The sequence below is a fragment of the Phyllostomus discolor genome, chromosome 4 (assembly GCF_004126475.2).
Source record: "Phyllostomus discolor isolate MPI-MPIP mPhyDis1 chromosome 4, mPhyDis1.pri.v3, whole genome shotgun sequence".
Classification (NCBI taxonomy): Eukaryota; Metazoa; Chordata; class Mammalia; order Chiroptera; family Phyllostomidae; genus Phyllostomus; species Phyllostomus discolor.
In genome coordinates this window covers 37,114,832-37,134,398 of record NC_040906.2, presented here as the reverse complement: position 1 = coordinate 37,134,398, position 19,567 = coordinate 37,114,832, and the positions used below count along the sequence as shown (strand labels likewise).

Here is a 19,567-nt window from a genome sequence, read left to right as displayed (position 1 = left end):
TCTATTCTTGATAGAGGCACCATGACTAAACTCATTGATGGCATATTTTACTATCTAGATACTTCCAAGTTCTACAGACAATCCAGAGATGTGCTCAGACTAAAGTATAGAAGAGATAGAGTTACTAATCTAGTTCTTTGGGTAATATTATACACCCCTCTCCCCACTCCACCCCCCACCCCATCTACAAGTTCAGGAATAATTGTTATAAGGGAAAAGGACTCTCACATTTAATTTCCAAATTGATTTCTTTTATATTTTTTATTTTAATCATTGTTCAAGTACAGTTTTCTCCCACTTACTCCTATTCCAGCCCACCCACCCAACCCTCCCCTCTTCCCCCCCATTACCCCTCACCCCTAGTTTTTGTCCATGTGTCCTCCAAATTTGTTCCTGTAAACCCTACCCATTCCCCCCTGAAATTCCCTCTTCTCTCCCCTCTGGTCACTGTCAGTCTGTCCCCTATTTCAGTGTCTTTGGTTATATTTTGCTTGTTTCTTTGTTTTGTTGTTTAGGTTCCTGTTAAAGGTGATATCATGTACCAAATTGATTTCTTTTATTGCCATTCAAAATCAAAGCACTCTATAAGTTTCCAAAGGAAGTGAAAAATGAATAGTTAAAGTCTTTGGACTGGTAGTTGGGAGCAGGAGGCAGCTTCTCACGCTTCTGTAGATCCAGAAGAAGGTGACCACTGAGTTTGGGCTGACTTTAGGCCCGTGTAAGAATAAAGGACACACACCTATCGCAGGGGGCTGACAGTGACACAAGCAGGTCTGTGCTCCGGAAGCTGCCCCATCATGTTAAGAGCTGGAATTTTAGACTGATTTTAAAATTTGGTGTCACAAATTCAAGCAGACAGCCTTTTTTAAGTATAAATATATTCATTCACTGGACTTCTATCTCCCAGAATGTTCTCAAAACCAGTATATTTTATCGAAGTAAAAATGACAGTGAAATACACAGATGCTAAGGGCACAATTTGACCACTTTTGACAAAGGTGTACACCTATGTGGTCAACACATCAATCAAGATATAATAGAACATTTCCAAGGCTCAGAAAGTGCCTTCGTGTCCCCTTCCACGCAGTCCTTGCCCCCTTCCACCCAAGACAACCACTGTTAACGTTTTCTGTTTATGGGGTAAGCATTGTCCATACTTGAAATTCATATAAATGTCAGTCTTTTGTATCTGGCTCAACATGTTTCTATTACTGCACATACATATCAGCAGTTCATTCCTCTTTATTTTCAAGTAGTAGTCCATTTTATGGACATCCCTATTTGCTTACTCATTTGCCAAGAGATGGACGTAGAGGCTGTTTTCAGCTTTGGCTATTGTGAATAAAGCTTCTATGGACATCAGTATGTAAGTTTTTTGCAGACATGTTTCCATTTGTCTTAGATAAATACCTAGAAATAAAATGGCTGGTTCACAGAGTAAGTGTATGGTTAACTTTGTAAGAAGCTGCTAAACACGATCTTTAAAGTGGCTGCACCATTTTCCACTGCTCAGCTATGTGTGCAATCCGCATTCTCACCAACACTGGGCATTGTTGGGCTTTTGAATTGTAACAATCCTAGTGGGTGTATAATGGTATTTACATTGTGGTTTTGAACATACCTGTTTAATTTTTCATTTGCATGCAGTGAAACTGATTTTATTTTGGTGACTAGTTCTGAGTTTTAATGTATGTTATAGATTCACATAGCTACCACCACCATCAGGATACAGAAGAGTTCTATCACCTAAGAAAAGCTCCCTCCTGGTCTGCCCTTTCGTAGTCACAATCTCGTCCTACCCCGAACCCCTGGTAACCACACCTGTTCTGTCCCTGCCTATAATTCTGCCTATTCTGCAATGTAATATAAATAGAATGATGCAGTATGTATACTTTTAAAACTGCCTCTTTCAGTCAGCAGAATACCTTTAAGAGTCATCCATATCGGTATCGTATCTTTATTTTCAACTTTTGGCATTTATAAAAATTCAATGAACATATGTGTAAAGGTTGTTATGTGAACACAAGGTACATTTCTTTAGGGTAAATACATAGGAGGGGATCGTTGGGTTATATGGTAAGTGGATGCTCCAACTTCCTAAGAAACTGCTAAACTGTTTTGTACTGGCTGTGCCATTTGCATTCCCGCTGGCACGGATTATGTTCCAGTCACACTGCACAGTCACCAGCATGTGGCGGTGGTTTTATTTTGCTCCTTCTAGCAAGTGTAGAGCAGTAGCTTACCATGGTTTGAGTTGCACTTCTCTAACTGCTAGTGATGTTGAGCATCTTTCCATATACTTACTTGCCCTTCATACATGGCCTTGGGTAAAAAGTCTGTACAAATGTTTTGTTCATTTTAAAAATTGAGTTGTTTTCTTACTGTTGAGTTTTGAAAGTTTTTTTATTCTTGATTGAAGTCATTTATTTGATAAATGATTTGTAAATAATTTTTCCTGATCTAGGGCTTTTTTTTTATTTCTTTAACCGTGTTCTTCTTAGAGAAAAAGTTTTCCATTTTGATCTAGTCCAGTTTACTTTTTTAATGGTTCATGCTTTTGGTGTCATATCTAAGAACCCTTCACCTAATCCAGGATGGCTGTTTCCTGTCATCTTGTAAGTCTTATAGTTTTATATTTTACATTTAGATCTATGATCCTTTTTGAGTTAATTTTTGAAAAAGAGTAAGGGATAGTTCAATTGGGAGAGTATGTGTATGTCTAGTTGTTCCAATCCCTTTTGTTGAAAAGACTATCTTTCGTATTGAGTTATTTTTGAACATTTGTCAAAAATTAGTTTACCGTATTTTTGTGGGTCTGTTTCTGGACTCTGTTCTGTTGCACAGATTTGTGTGTCTGGCCTTCCTCCAATATAGCACTACCTCGATTGCTGTCGCTTTAGAATCATTCTTAAAATTGGATACTGGGTCTTCCAACTTTGCTCTTTTTCAAATTATTTTGGCTATCCTAGTTTCATTGCTCTTCTGTATACAACTTCTTTGTTCTTTATTTTTTATTGAATTTATTGGGGTTACATTGCTTAATAAAATTATGTAGGTTTCAAGCATGCGATTCTATCATACATCATCTGTATATCACATTGTGTGTCCACCACCCTAAGTCAAGTCCCCTTCCATCACCATTCATCTCCCTTTTACTCTCTTCTACTTTCCCCCACCCCCTTTCTCTCTGGTAACCACGTGCTATTACCTGTGTCTGTGAGGTTTTTGTGTTTGTTTTGCTTAATAGATGAAGGGTCACCTATTTCACCCAGCTAGCCGAATAGTATTCTATTGTGTAAATGTACCACACTTTTTTATCCCTTCATTTCCTCATGGGCTCTTGGGCTGCTTCCAAGTCTTGGCTACTGTAAATAATACTACAGTGAACATAGGGGTACATATATTCTTTCAAATTGGTGTATCAGGTTTCTTTGGATACCAGAAGTGGAATCGTTGGATCATAAGGCAGATGCATTTTTAATTTTTTGAGGTAATTCCATACTGCTTTCCACAGTGGCTATACCAGTCTGCATTCCCACCAGCATCCTTGCCAACACTTGTTCTTTATTGATTTATTGATGATAGCCAGTCTGACAAGTGTGAGGCAATATATCATTGTGATTTTTTTTTAAGATTTCATTTATTTATTTTTAGGGAGGGAGAAGTACATTGATGTGAAAGAGAAACATTGATTGGTTGCCTCTCTTATGCGCCCTGACCAGGAACAAAAATGCACCCCAGGCACGTGCGCCAATGGGGGATCAAACCAATAACCTTTCCCTTTGCAGGATGATGCCCAGCCAACTGAGCCACACTGGTCAGGGCTCATTGTGATTATAGTTTGCATCACTCTGATGATTTGTGACATTGAGCGTTTTTTTATATGTCTGTTGGCCATCTGTATGTCCTGTTTGGAGGAGTGTCTGTTCAGGTCCTTTGGCCATTTTTTAATTGGATTGTTTGGTTTTTCAGTGTTGAGTTGTGTAAGTTCTTTATGAATTTCCTTATACAATTTAGAATCGAACGTCTGTACCTATAACCAATCCCCCTGGGATATTTTTTTGAATTTTAGAATCAGTTTGTCAATATCTATAGAAATGCCACCTGGAATTGTGCTGAATTTATGTATCAGTTTGGGAGAACTGACATCTTAACAATATTGTCCTCTAGGCCATGAACAGTGCTTATCCAATTGGATTCTTTCTTTTTTTCCAATAACAATTTGTATTTCTCATGTACTATATATATAATATATAATGTAGTTTTGTTCATGTTTTGTTAAATCCTTAGGTGCAATATTTTTGTTATTGCAATTGTTATTGCCTAAATATACAGAAGTACAAATGATTTTTGCATATCAGTTTTTCATCTTGAGACCTTGATAAAATTGTAACTTAGGATGTTCTACATATACAGTCACGTCATCTGCAAATAAAGGCAGTTATATTTTTCTTTCTGACAACCTTTATGCTTTGTATTTCTTCCTTGCTTATGGTATGATATTAAATAATAATGAGAATGAACACTGTTGCCTTTGCCTTGTTCCTATCATAAGGAAAAAGTGTCTTTCACCATTAAGTTTAACATTAGTTTGAGGAAGTCCCTCCTATTGCTAGTTTTCTGAGAATTTTTATCATGAATTTTGTGTTGTTTGTATTTTTTATTTATTTTATTTTTAACATTTTTAAATTGTTGTTCAGGTAGTTTTCTGCCTTTTTCCCCCCAGCCCTCCCCACCACCCCAGCCCTCCCCACCTCCTTCCCCTGTTTATCAAATGCTTTTCTACATATAATGAGATAGTTTTCAGGTTTTCTTTCTTTTTTAATAGAGATTTATGTTTATTGGCTTTTCACTGTTCCATTGCATTTCTTGGATTCCTTGCATAAATCCTGCTTGGTTATCATGTACTAACCATATTGCTGGATTCAATTTGACATTTTACAAAATTATGTGTCTATGTTCATGAATGATATTGTCTTACTGAGTTTTTTTGAACTGTCTTGTTGTAACAGGGTAATCCTGACCTCATGTAGCAGGAATTGGAAGTGTTTCCTCTTCCATTATTTCCTGAAGAGTTTGGGTAAGATAGGTATTATATTTTCCTAAAGTGTTTGAAAGAATTTAGAGCTCTAGTGTAGCAATTTGGGCCTGGAGTTTGTTGTTGTTGTTTGTGGAAAGGTTTAAGTTACAAATTCAATTATTTAATTGATACAGGGTTATCAGACTTTCTATTCTCTATTGTGCCAGTTTTGGTAACTTCGTATTGGTATAAAGTTGTTTATAATACTCCCTTGTTAGTCTTTTAATGTACCTGTATATAGAATCTATAATGTTCCTTTTTCACATACATCTTGGTAATGTGTCTTCTCCTTTCTCTTGTTTAGACTAGATGGAAACTTAACTATCTTATTAGCTCTAGTTAAAGAACCAGTATTTGTTCCATTGACTTTCTCTATTTTTTATCCCTTTGCTCCACTGATTTCTGATCTTATATTATTTCCTTCCTTCTTACTTTGAGTCTAATTTCCTTTTCTTTTCCTAGTTTCTTAAGGTGAAAGCTTAGAGCACTGATTTAAACCTTTCTTCTTTTCTGTTACAAGCACTTAAACCTATAAATACCCCTCTAGGATTTCACAATGCATTTCAAAATTTTTGATATGTTATGGTTTATATTTAGTTGAAAATATTTTAATTCCCTTGTGATTTCTTCTTTGCTCCATGGATTATTTAGAAATGTGATAGTTTCCAAGTATTTGGGGATTTTCTGGATTTTTTTATTGTATGTATTTCTTTTTAAAGATTTTATTTGTTTTTAGAGAAAGGGGAAGGGGAGAGAAAGAGGGGGAAACATTAGTATGTGAGAAATAGGAATAGGTTGCCTCTCGCATGCCCCCAACTGGGGACCTGGCCTGCAATCCAGGCCTGTGCCCTGACTGGGAATCGCACTGGTGACCTTTTGGTTTGTGGGACAATGCCCAACTCACTGAACTACACCAGTCAAGGCTATTATCTTTTATTTCTAATTTAATTCCGTGGTGATTGGAAAGTATACATTGAGATTTCAAGCCTTTGAAATCTGTGGAAACCATCATGTAGTCTATCTTAGTCAATGTTTTATATGCACTTGACAAGAATGTGTATCCTTCAGTTGCTTGGTACAGTCTTCTGCAATGTCATTTATCTCAAGTTGAATCCCAGTGTTGTTAAAAATTTGAATTCCTTATTTTTACCTTTGGCTATTATATCAGTTCCTGAGACCATGTAATGTTTATATTTTTCCCTTTAGTTCTGTCAGTTTCTCCTCACATTACTTTGAAGCTCTCTCATTAGTTTCACACACATTTATGATTGTCATGTCTTCCTCACTGACAAATAAAATGGTAATAATCTTGGTCTTGAAGTCTGCCTTGTCTGATATTTCCATAACCACAGCAAACTTTCAATGCTTTCTGCTTTCATAATCTATCCTTTCCAACCCTCTTGTTTGCAAACTGTATATTTGTATTTAAATTACATCACTTATAGGTACCAGACAGTTGGACTGTTTTAACTAAACTTTATTTTTCAGAGTAGTTTTAGGTTCACAACAAAATTGAGCAAGAAGTATAGTTATCCCATCGCCCTGCCCTCACAGCCTCACCCACCATCAGCAACCCACTCCAGAGTGCCACACTGTTACCATCAGTGAACCTGCACTGACATACCTTGATCAGCCAAAGTCCATAGTTTTCATTAGGATTCACTCTTGGTTTCGCACATTCTGTGGATTTTGATAAATGTATAATGATATGCATCCACCATTGTAGGGTCATACAGTTTATTCACTGCCCTAAAAGTCTGCTCTGCTCCACCTGTTCAACCCTCCCTCCTTTCTGATCCCTGGCAACCACTGGACTTTTCACTGTCCAGACTTACCTTTTCCAGAGTGTCATACAGTTGGAAAGATTGGCTTTTAAAACTTAGTAATACACATTTAGGGTCCCTCCTTTTTTTCCATGGCTTGTAACTCATTTCTTTTTAGCAGTAAATAATACTCCATTGTCTGGATGGATCACTGTTTACCCACTCACCTGCTGAAGTACACTTTGGTTGCTTCCAAGTTTTAGCAATTATGTAATAAAACTAAAAATACCCATGTCTAGGTTTTTGTATGGATATAATTTTCCAACCCATTTGAGTAAGTAACCAAGAACAATTGTTGGACTGTATGGTAAGAGTATGTTTAGTTATGTAAGAAATTAGCAAACTTATCTTCTGAAGTGGATGATTTTGCACTCTCAGCAGCAGTGAAATGAGAGTTCTGTCATTCTGCATCCTCATTAGTATTTGGTGTTATCCACATTCTAATGGATTCTCACCATTCTAATAGTATGTAGCAGTATCTCACTGTTGTTTTAATATGCAATTTCCTAATGATATATAATGTCAACCACTTTCTCATGCTTATTTGCCATCTGTATGTCTTCTTTGGTGAGATGTCTCTCCAGATCTGTTACCTAATTTTTAATCAGTGTCTTATTGTTGAGCTTTGGGAGTTCCTTATAGATTTTGGGTAACAGTCCTGTATCAGATATACTTTTGCAAATATTTTCACCCAGTTTGTGGCTTGTCTTCTCATTTTCCTGACAGTATCTTAACACAGAACTTTTAAATTTTGATGAAGTCCAATTATCACTTATTTCTTTAATCAATCATGCATTTGGTGTTGTATCTAAAAGGTCATTTCCAAACCTGAGGTTATCTAGATTTAACTCCTAGATGTATTCTAGGAGACTTACAGTTTAATATTTTTATATTTAGGTCTGTGATTCATTTTGAGTTAATTTTTGTGGAGGGTATAAGTATAGATTCCTTTTTTTTTTTTTTGATGTGGTTGTCCAGTTGCTCTAGCACATGTTGAAGACAACCTAGATCAGTTGGCACTGTTTGTGTGGGTTGGATCTTATTTTTAAAGGCCTTTTAATTCAAATTTAGTCCATTTCCTTTCATATAATTTTTGCTCTGTATGGGTTTAAGTGGGCTACTTTGCTATTTTAAGATTGTCTCATTTTCTTTTTTCTCTTCCTATGTTCTTCCTTTCCTGTCTTCTAGTTTAAATGTCTAATTCCTCATTGTTTTTATGCCATACTTATCTTTTTAGTGGTTTCTCTGTTCAGTTTTTAAAAATCCTTCCCCCCATTTTCAGGTTACATATATGTATGGTTTTATATTCAAGTTCACTAATCCTTTCTTCTACAATATCTAATAGCTCATAAGAGTTTACCTTTTTGATTTTTACAATTTCCATTTTTCTGAGATCCTTTATTTATGCCTTGTAAGGATTTTTCCTGTATGTTCTTGAATATATTTAAAAAGCTGCTTTAAACTGATATTAATTATCAAATGGTATATTATTTTATGGTCTGTTTCTAATGACTGTTTTTTCCCTTGATCATGAGGTACATTTTTCTGCTTGTTCCCTTGGCTAGTAATTTTATTGTATGATAAAGATTGTGGATAATACTTTGTAGGAATCTGGATCATGTCATCTTCCTTTCAATACCTTCCATTTAATGGTATTGAATTGTATTCTCTATTAGAATAGAACTATTTGTCTGAATGTAGTCCAGTATGGCTCATGGGCTGGCTGCCTGTTTGTGTAAATGAAGTTTTACTGGAACATAGACATTGCCCACTTGTTTATACATTGTCTGTGACTGCTTCTGCAAAACAGCTGAGCCCAGTAGTTGGAACATAGACCATACAGCTCACAAACTTCAATTATATACTTTGTGCCCCCTTAAGAAAAGTGTGCCAACCCCTACCAGTACACTTCTCACATTTCTAAAGTAGTAGCTAATCTACTACTGTAGTGTTAATGATGACTTCACACCTGGGCTAGCTTGACACTCCAAGGGTTCCCCAGCACTGTCTTAACTTCTGGTGTCACTGGTCGAGTCCCAGAGCAGGTCATCTTTTGCTGGGTCTTAGATACTCTTCCTGTACATGCACATCCCAGCCTCAAATAAGTACTGTTGATGAGACCTCGTGCATATTTCTGCCTCCCTCCCCACAGCTCCCTTGTCACTTGAACTGTGTTATATATACATTCCTTCTGCTCCAGTAACCCAAACTCTACCTCTTCAGTTCAACAGAACTGCCACTCTGCCTGGGCTCAACCTCCCCATGATTATGCCAGAAGATACCCCCAGGCAGAAAGGATGATCGATTGTGGGCTTTAACATTGTGTCTGCCTTCTCTTGGGGACCACTCCTGTGCTGTCTGCTGTGCAATGCCTGAAAATACCTGCTGTGGGTGGGGAGAAATGGGTTCTTTGGAAAGCAGTCTCACAGAGTGATCTTATCATAAATTAGTAACTGGGCAGATCATGCCCCAGGCCTAAACTTCTTTACTGAAAGGCTTCTTTCTTCCTTAAGCAAGCCCTGTCCATTGTTTTTGTGCATCTAGGGTAACACATTTTTGAAATTCCCTCTTTCAGACCCCTCCTTCTAAATCATGGAAGAGGTCGTCCAGTCTCAGCCTTGCTTTCTCCCACCCTCATGTAATCTTCCTTATATTCCCTTCTTAATCTCAAGTGCATAACAGAAACTGCAAAGCTGTTACTCTCTGGAGCATTTTAGATCTTGCTCACCCCAGCATATGTCATCAGTCTCATCCAAATGAGCTCCTATAAAAATTCTCTATAGGTTTGGACATTTTTCACAGTGGCACTGCCCACCACATATATTTTGTTCAGGCTTAAAGCCGTTTTTGGTGAGAGGGCAAATCTGACACTGGTTACTTTATTATGGTATGATAAAACCGCTTTTGCAAAACCAAACATCTCAGAAAAGATTCTTCTATTCATGGCCTTTTATACTGACGCTCAGTAAATTTTCTAAGTTATGGTTTTCAGGTTAACTATGTCCACTTCCCTTAATCATCCCACAAAGTACAAAACAGATACTAAGTAAGTCATTACATGTTGATAATGTACAACCAGGATAGTTCTTGTCCTCAAGTTCAGCCTAGTAAACAAGACAAGCATCACAGCCCCTCGTTCCACTTTTGAAGTAATCTCTGGAGCATGTAGCAGGGCACATGGAACCGAAGGTCATAAATAGCAGATGGCCAGATTCCTTTCTCCTCCCCATATCATCCTCATTAAGGGTATAAGTGAGGAACAAATGTAGTATTATGGGAGAAATGAGGTAGGATTTATAGAACCCTAAAAAAACATATAGCAGAAAGACCTGGGCAAAGATCACCTCTCTGGACTTTAATTACAAATTACTAAAAAAAAAAATTAAATTCATGCTAATTTTTACCTTAAGATCAGTGGTTTCAGAAATAAGTCAGTTGAGTTATATTTTATGAATTTTTAGAGCTATGTCTTTGACCCAAAAACTAAGATATAATCATGGACCATAACCTTATTCATAGATTTTGTCTGGGGTTTCTTATGTCTAAACCTCTATTCAGTAAAGTTTGCTTTGTATTGATTTAGTTACCCCACGTCGTATTGTAACAGAAATTCATTCAGTGATTAATAACCAGTTGGGAAGCTTAGAAGACACATCACAAGCACTGCAGCCTACTTGAGAGAGAATCATCCAGACCTGTAGAGAATTACTTTTAATTGTATTGATTATGCTATTATAGTTGTCCTGATTTTTCCCCCTTTGCCTCCCTCCACCCAGCACACCACACTCCCTCAGGCAATCCCCCCACCATTGTTCATGCCCATGGGCCAAATGTATAAGTTCTTTGGCTGTTCCATTTCCTACCCTGCACTTTACGTCCCCACAGCTACTCTGTGACTAACTTGTTTGTACTTCTTAATCCCCTCACCTCTCACTCTTTCTCCCACACCCTAACCTCCCGTCTCTTTATCCTTAAACTTTGGCCTTTTAATTATGATGTGTCTTGGAGTGGGCCTCTTTGCATCCATCTTGTTTGGGACTCTGTGCTTCCTAGACTTGCATGTCTGTTTCTTTCATCAAATTAGGAAAGTTTTCTTTCATTATTTTTTCAAATTGATTTCCAATTTCTTGCTCTTTCTCTTCTCCTTCTGGCATCCCCATGAAGCAAATGTTGGATTGGTTAAGGTTGCCCTGCAGGCTGCTTACATTATCCTCATTTGGGGGGGGGGAGGGGGCTCTGTTTTGTTTTTTGTTTGCTTCCTTATATTCCAAATTATGATTTGATTTTTGGCTTCATCCACTCTACTATTCTCTCTCTGTAAATTGTTCTTTATTTCAATTAGTGTATCCTTCATTTCTGACTGCATATTTTTTATGCTGTTCAGGTCCTAAATTCCTTGAGCATCCTTATAAATAGTGTTTTGAACTCTGTATCTGATAGATTGCTTATTTCCATTTCATTTAGCTTTTTTTCTGGAGTTTTGATCTGTTCTTTCATTTGGGCCATGTTTCTTTATCTCCGCGTTTTGGCAATCTCCCTGTGTTTGCTTCTATGTATTAGGTAGAGCCACTTTGACACTGTCTTTGTAGTGTGGCCTAATGTAGGTGTTCTGTAGGGTCCAGTGGTACAGCCTCCCCTCTCACCCACAAGCTGGGTGCTCAAGGTACACCCTTCATGTGGGCTGAGTACACGCTTCTCTTATAGTTGGGCCTTGGTTGCTGTTGGCAGGTCAATGGGAGGGATTTACCCAGGCCAGTCAGCTGCAAGGACTGGCTGTGACCACTGACCACCAATCTGCCCTCCGTGGAGGATCAGCTGTGCAAGGGCAGGATGGTGGTCCTCCTACGTGGTCTGTAGCTGTCCAATGGGTGCACTGGCCCCTGGGGTTTCCTGGGTGGCGCAGACCAAGATCAGCCCCCACCTGTGCTTTGTCCGGGGCCACCCTGCCTGAGCTGTAAAGCAATCTGAGATGGCTGCTACTTCTGCAGGGCTTTGAGATTTATAGGCAAAGCCACGCTATGAATCTAGGCTGCTAGTTTCAGGCTTGGGGCTCACTGAGGCCAGCTGCTGCTTGTTTCAGAGGATTTAGGAAGTTGTAAAGCATGAGCAAAGACCCTTCATATGGAAAAGCAGCTTGGGTGGGCCCATAATTTGGCAGTGGTGAAGTCTCTGGGGATCTCTAGGGCAGGTCAAACAGTGTTAGCCCAGTTGATGAAATGTTAGATACAGGACCAGTCTGCTGGCTCTGGGTGGAGAGGGCCCAGAAAAGGGAGAATGGCCCCTTCTTGCCTTGATGCCAGACACCTCAGCCTCCCCCTGCACACCACTGGTGCCCCTCCAGTTGCCACCCTGTGTCCAGAGCCCAAAGGAAGTGAGTCTGGGTAGGTGAGTCTGTGTGTGTGTGTGTGTGTGTGTGTGTGTGTGTGTGTGTGTTTTAAGATTTTATTTTTAGAGAGGGAGAGGGAGAGAGAGAAACATCAATGTGCAGTTGCTGGGGGTCATGGCCTGCAACCCAGGCATGTACCCTGACTGGGAACTGAACCTATGACACTTTGGTTCGCAGCCCGCGCTCAATCCACTGAGCTACGGCAGCCAGGGTGTGTGAGTTCTTTAAGAGGAATTGCTTGGGGCTCCAGCTCCTCGTTACACCAACTGAATCCCTGCTCATTTTTGCAGCTAGAAGTTATGGAGACTTACCTTTCTGCACTGGAACCCTGGGCTGGGGGGCCTGGTGTGGGGCTGGGATTCCTTGCTCCCCTACTTTCATCCACCACATGTGGGCAGACTGTGCCCTTCCTACCAGCCTGGATCGATGTGGTTTCTTCAATTCTGTAGTTGTCAGACTTCCATTCAACTCAATTTGTCAGATCTGAGAGATGGTGGTTCTATATTTTAGTTGTAATTTTGTTGTGGTTGTGCAAAGAGGCGAGCCATGTCTGCCTATGCCATTATCTTTACCGGAAGTTCTTGAGAATTTTTATGAGTTTGAGCCAAAGGTGATGACAAATACCTGAAAGTAAAATCTAAAATGCTCCAGAGAATAAGTTTGCAGTTTCTTTTAAGCATTTGAAATTCAGGTAAGAATGTAAGGAAGAATGTTACATGAGGGTGGCAGAAAGCAAGGCAGGATCTGGATGACAAGATTATGAACTTTCTCAAGGGTGCTTACACCTTCTAGGAGTAAGCACATTACTTCTGGCATTTCAAAGGTGTGTTAACCTAAATGTACAAAAACGATAGACAGGCCTGCTTAAAAACTTTTCAGTAAAGAAGTTATAGGCCTGGCTGTGACTACCCACCTTACCTTCCCAGTTAGGAATTTATGGTTTATTATAGCACCCCTTTTTTGTCAATATACCAAACCAGATTGAGAATGAGTTGTTAGCCCTGACCTGTGTGGCTCAGTTGGGCATTATCCTGCAAAGCCTGAGGTTGCCAGTTTAGTCACTAGTAGGGCACATGCCTGGGTTGCAGGCTCAGTCCCAGGTCAGGACACATGCAAGAGGTAACCAATCAATGTTTGTCTCTCATGTTGATGCTTCTCTCCCTCTCTTTCTCCCAACTTCCCTCCTCTCTAAAATTTTTTTAAAAAATGAGAAACCTTTAACCTTATTTTAATTTAATCTGAGCTTTTCACATGGAGTATCTAATTCAGAAGAAAAATAGGTGGCTTTTCTACACATCTAACTTGTGTTTGAGTTGTTGGCCTTTGTGTAAAAGCCATCATTCTGTCCCAATGAGTTGTAAGCCTCTGACCAGGGAACAAAGCCTCACTCTTAATAACAGTTCAAGATGTGCAGGTTCATGAGGTTTGAGGCAGGAGCAAATTTTGATGTTTGTTTCCCTTAATGGTATAGATCAGTTTGGCAAAAATAAAGGACCAGATAGCCCATGGTCTGTCATAACTACCCAATTCTGCCACTGTATCATGAAAGTAGCTGTAGGTCAGAGGAGTTCCAGCAGCTGCAGGAGCTCCTGAAGCTCTGAGCTGTGAAAGAGGAGGAAGGAGAGGCCAAGTAAAGACTGTCCCAAGTTCAACATACTTGCTGAGACCACCCAGAGAGCAACAGAGTCTGCACCTGACTGTGCACATGCACAATGGCTCCGTAGGGGAGACTGAAGAACCAGAAACCTCATCTCACTCCCCTGCAGACTTGCTGACCACACAGAGCCCAGGCCAGGAGTGGATGGGGATATAGTGGACCCCTGGGACACCAGGGGTTCCAAGCTCCTCCTGCCTGAGAAGGTGAATGGGAAGCAGCAGGAACTGCTGTTTCCTCCTGGACATAATACATCACCACAAGGAGGGAACTGGCAAACAGAAACTGAAACAGGACTAGAAGGCCTGCAGGGAGCCAAGCAAGAGGCCCACAGAGTGCCCCATAGCCTCCAAGGGCCAGCCCAGACCCTGGCCCCAGACTGACGCAAAGTTTAAAGGGCTTTGACCTCACATCCCTGGTGGAGCAGAAGAGAGGGGAGAGAAGCCAGCAGCAACAGTAACAGGCAGCAGCTGAACCGCATCAAGGAGGGGAAGGCACCTGGCTCCGCAGAGCTGGCCCGCCCCATTGAGCACATGCACAGCAGCAGTCTGGTGCTGACTGACTCCCCTCAGCCCAGGGGCAAGAGCAAGGAAAACAGGAAGGAGGGAGACAGAGCCAGCAGCTGTCTCTCTGCCTAAAGATATGGACCTAGACAGTGTGGATATGGATGAGACCAAGAGGAAAGGGAGTATTTCAAAAGATTCTTCTTGGATTACCAGCTAGACCTGACAAAGACTATCAACTGGTCCAATTTTAGCTTGGAAAAAAGCCACGTCTGCTGCCCAGTGAACGAGGACCACCTACAGAAGGGTGCATGGGAGCTCGCCTAGGCCATGCCGGGTGGGGCACTGCACCTGGGACCCCAGCCAGGACGTGCTGCCTGGCTGTGTTGTCAGCTCGTGTGCATGTAGTCTGTGGGCCTTTCATTATAGCTCCCACACCACTGCTACCTCGGCCTGGGAGACCCAGGCCATGGCCAGAAACGAGTCTGATCATTCTTGTGGCTCCGTCACCTCTGCGTCTTGCCTGTCACTCAACTCCCACCTGACTAGGCAGGTAGAGAAGGTGCCCATCAATCTCCACGATCTACTGTGAAGTGTGTACATGTGCTGTGTGTCTGATCCCGATTTGTAGTCAGCTTGCGTAAAACCCCTGCAGAGTGAGGAAACTCAAAAACAAAACCTACCAAGTACTCACCAAAAAAAAGGTAGCCATAGATGATGTGAAGGTGAATGGGTATGACTGTGTCCCATAAACTCCCTTTACAACACAGGCAGCCAGGATTTGGCCCAAAGACTAGACAAAGTTTGTGGATCCTTGGTGAACATAAATACCTCTAAGGTAGCAAGAATTTGACTGTGTTTTCAGCTTTATAAACTTTTGAAGATCTTGAAAAAATGTCTTCCTAGTTTGTAACTTGCCATTTTTGAGTGACTGTCCTTTCTTCTATTGAGAAGACAAAACTTTAGGTGCCTCACACTTCCTCCAAGTGGCTGAACTGTTAAAAAGGACTGTTTTCTACATGCTACATAATCATATAGTATTTTGTGTTTGATACCTTCACAGTGAAACTTCTCTTCTCTTCACAGATAAAGATTACATGTGAAGAGTGGTAAAAGGGAACAGTGATTTCTCAAGTGGCCTGGAGAGAAAAAGCACTGGTCAGCATCACGTGGACAGAGATGCTCAGTGTTTCCCGAAGATGCTGTTGAAGTAGTCTTCCTACTGCTGTGCTTCACTCAAAGTTCTTCATAACATGGGCTGCATGAAATCAAAGCAAATTTTCGCATTTCCTACCACAACTGAGAGTGACAAGCGGCACACAAGTGCAGAGAGCTTTATGTCAGATGAGAGATTTCAACCTAGGATGCCTTCTCAAACTACCAGTAAGGAAGTGAAGGAACCTACAGAATCTGAGGTCGTGGTCTTCGAATTTGCACATCGCCTATCCCAGGAAATCTTGAGTGATGCCTTGCAGCAGTGGGCAGACAGTAACACCAAGTACTGTGACATCCCATTCATTGAGAATGAGGGGCCTTGAGGCTGTAGAATTATGACGCCGCCTTGAACTGTGGACAGAGTTGGTGCTAGTTTCAACACATGAAACAAAAGCAACATGTTGTATGAATAAATGTTGATTCCATCTGAAAGTAATAATCAGTCTATGGTCATATCAAGAGTATAGGAATACCTAATATGAATGTTTTAAGCAGTTCTGTGGTAACAGCAGTTTCTACCTGCCTGTTCTTAGATTGTAGTCACTTAAAGGGCTAAACGTAGGTCCTGTGGCACCACACTAATCAGCTATGTCACATACAGCTTCAGATGGTATAGCATCACCAAAAAAAGAAATATTTAAAAATGCCCCATGTCTCCAAATGGTTTAAAGACACTCTTAAAATAATGTGAACTTACACCAAAACCAAGATATGAAAAGGATTGTTCTTGAAATGTCTTGGCAGTGAATGGCACTCAAGCCATAGTGATTAGCAGTAGCTTTTGTTTGTCCAAACCATTCGTGTTAAGGATCCCTACTTCTTAACGCAAATGATCAAGCATTAGAAAGCAACCCACATAGAAGAGACCCACCTTGACCCTCAGGGCCCCAAGTACAGCTGTTATTGGATGGTTCACACTTTTTGTATAAGGCATCTCAACAAGACACAATTTATAGAAGTCATGGCATTAATGTTTATCACATTGAATTAAGCCCAGTGATATATTAATATAACTATACAAGCAAACAAGTTTGGGTACCTTTATAAACAGCAATCCAATAAATTTTAAAACAACAGAAGCCCTAGTTGGCAAGGTAAAAAAGCATAATCTGGTCTCCGTGCTGAATGTGTATTAAGATTTGCTGTCTCAAAGATGTAGAGGGTTATTTTATTTTTTTTATGGTAACAATGCCCATAGGGCATTTACAGCCATATGCTATTCTATTGTCATAAACTTGGCCGTTTTAGGAATCTTTTTTTAAGAACAAGAATTTAGTACTGTTTGAGATCACTAGTGACAAAAAATTTAGGAGAGAGGGAAGAAGATACTAAGATGTAACTTGTAGGAAGATTGGGAATCAGTCTCTAGAATTATCTTTACATCAAGACTTTGCTACACATTGAGTTTAACTGGAAAGGGAGTTATTTAAGCCCATTTGCATTAGATCCTTTTGTTAAGATACAACAGACTCTCCTCACTGAAATCTAAAGGGAGGTGGAGAAAGAGGAAGGCTTGTGACCTCTTTAAAGAAATAAATATGCATTTGGCCTTTTAAACAGACAGAAATGCTACCTCTAATTTTAACAATTATACTTTGGAACCCACAATCAAATAGAGTGAATTCTCCAAGTTATTTAGGCAAAGAAAATTCTTTGAATTGAGTGATGTGCTTCTTCCATTGCCTTTGGACGTCCCGTCATTCGGCTTTCCCTTCACCTATTCCCAGGCCATCTTAGCAACCGAGAAGATGGAAAAACCACCACCCCTGTTTATATAAGGCTGGGAACAGAAAGTTTCCTAAAACTGCAAAACATATTTCCAGCTCATCATGAAAAAGTTAGGTTTCTGAGTGTTAATACTGAGTCAGACAAACACCTAGATGTTGCTGTTTTTCATTCATTTTATCTCTCAGGACACTTTTGCTGCAAGGTCAGTTGTAATACATATTATGGTGAGAACACAAAGCCATATACAACAAGCAGCACACTGCACTAAAATTTTCAGCACACATAGGGACCTAGGCTACTGGGTTTTGGTTATATCTAATTATTTTAATCTCAGGTTCCTCCTCTGCCCTGGGTTCCTGTTTCTCCAGGGGTGTGGGATGTCTTCCAGATCTGAACCTGGCTGGAAGTGTAAACTCTGTTGCCACCCTCTCTGACACTGTGGCAGTACAGTTTTGTCACCAAGCACTACCCCCTCATCCCTGAATCATTTGAACAGAGTATAATGTCCTGTCACATACAGAGACTATCTTGGACATGTATGTCACATTATATGTCAAACCACGGACAAGGAAGTACAGGGCTTGCATAATCGGCGTATTAGTGGATAAACCAAGTTGGGAGCAGGCAGGAAAAGTCCTGGATAAACAAATTTCTACTGCACGTGGTAGTCAATCAAGATATAGTTTGGCCTTGATGATAAGAAAGATAACATCTTTAATAGGATATTCAGCTTCTTTCCTATCTTCATATTTAAACATTGTTGGACATACTTCATTTTAAAGGTCTTGCATGAGCAATAAAAGAGTAAAATGACTGTTTCAGGGAGAGACATATAAAACAGAAGACTGAAAGAATTATTAGCTACTGGGAAGGGAAACATTTGTTCCAACTCATATCACAAACACAGATGAAATAAGAATAATAGCCAAAGAGTAAGGGAGAGGAAAACCAGGAAAAGCGAGCCCAAGAAACGGCACTGATGCCAAACTCCATCAGAAGACGCACTGCACAAACAAGCTCCCAGTGTTTTCAACTGAGGGAAGGGACACAGCAGCAACTTACCACACTGACACGAGCCCAACCCCTGGATCCAGTAGAGGGCCGCGTGAGAGGCCACCAGCCCCACAAAGAACCTGCACGAAGTGGAAGCAGCAGACTTGCAGAGGAAATGTGCCCGTTCCTCATTCACAAAGACGCACAGAACCCCACAAGCGCGCTTCACCGCCCCTTCCCCGGTTCAGTGACCTTTCAGTTACAGGCCCATGACGTGAGCTCTTCACTTTCAGTTGCCTTACCAGTTCTCTGCAAACTACCTATGGTTATTATGGGAACCTAAAGCACAATTTTGAAGGGGATGAAAATGAGCATAGTCCAAAAGGAGTAATTTTTGTCAAATTGCCTTATTAGTATGAAAAATAGACACACTGAATGAGCAATGCATGATACTCCTATATCCTACTCAATATCACTGACATTTTATGAAATGGGGGAACTATACTTTTGTATTATACAGGTTTAGAAATCAAAAATTACTTTAAAAAACAAAGTTCTGATTAAGCAAATATACTCTGCTTAATCATAATGCCCTCATCCAGTATTTGCGTGACCGAACAGGACATGTCTTGCTTGGAGTACTGGGCACAAGCCCAGACACACTCCCTAAAATCTTACTTTGCAAAACTCAAGCCTTATTAGCAAATTCTCTTCCCTCTCAGACTAAACTATGAAATGGTGTATTTTTCCAAATATTTTTGTGAAAACACTTTTTTGTAACTGTACAAATAAAAATCTAGTTGCAACTAACTAGCTATGAGTTATTTAATTTCATTAAGCCAATGCTTTTCAACAGTGTCCTTTCAAACCTTTCACATAGAGGACTTAACATTTTCTGCATTTCTAACAAATAAATACTAAGTGGATACAAATCACCTTTACAAGGAATTCTTGGATCATCAGGTCCAATTTAGGAGCTCTAGTAATATAAATGTAAACATGGCCATTATCATGGTGTCTTTATTCCAAATCTGTTCCTAAATTTTTTGGAAGAAAAATCCTTCTTTTTTAATATATTAAGAACAAAATTTAAAGCAATTCCTCCAGACTGCAATTTCCCCATCTATGAGAATGGTACAAGATAAAATCTTTGATGTCATTTTCAGTTCTGCCATCTTTTGTTCT

General features: G+C 40.0%; 1 protein-coding gene and 1 long non-coding RNA gene across 4 annotated transcripts in view; one reads left to right on the top strand and one right to left on the bottom strand.

Moving 5' to 3' along the window:
• The window catches only part of C4H2orf88 (chromosome 4 C2orf88 homolog), a 37,287-nt gene extending 18,095 nt beyond the window's left edge, over positions 1 to 19,192 (top strand). For all 3 annotated transcript variants that reach the window (XM_036023178.1, XM_036023176.1, XM_036023177.1), the window contains exon 2: positions 15,533 to 19,192. In XM_036023178.1, the coding sequence (XP_035879071.1) occupies positions 15,700 to 15,984 (285 nt within the window). In that variant the 5' untranslated portion in view covers positions 15,533 to 15,699 and the 3' untranslated portion in view covers positions 15,985 to 19,192. The remainder of the gene's footprint in view (positions 1 to 15,532) is intronic.
• On the bottom strand, positions 545 to 15,588 carry LOC118500048. Its single transcript, XR_004902572.1, has 2 exons — positions 15,502 to 15,588; positions 545 to 1,410 (listed from the first exon to the last, which is right to left on the bottom strand). It is a non-coding gene; the product is annotated as an uncharacterized LOC118500048 (long non-coding RNA).
• Positions 19,193 to 19,567: the final 375 nt, after the last annotated feature.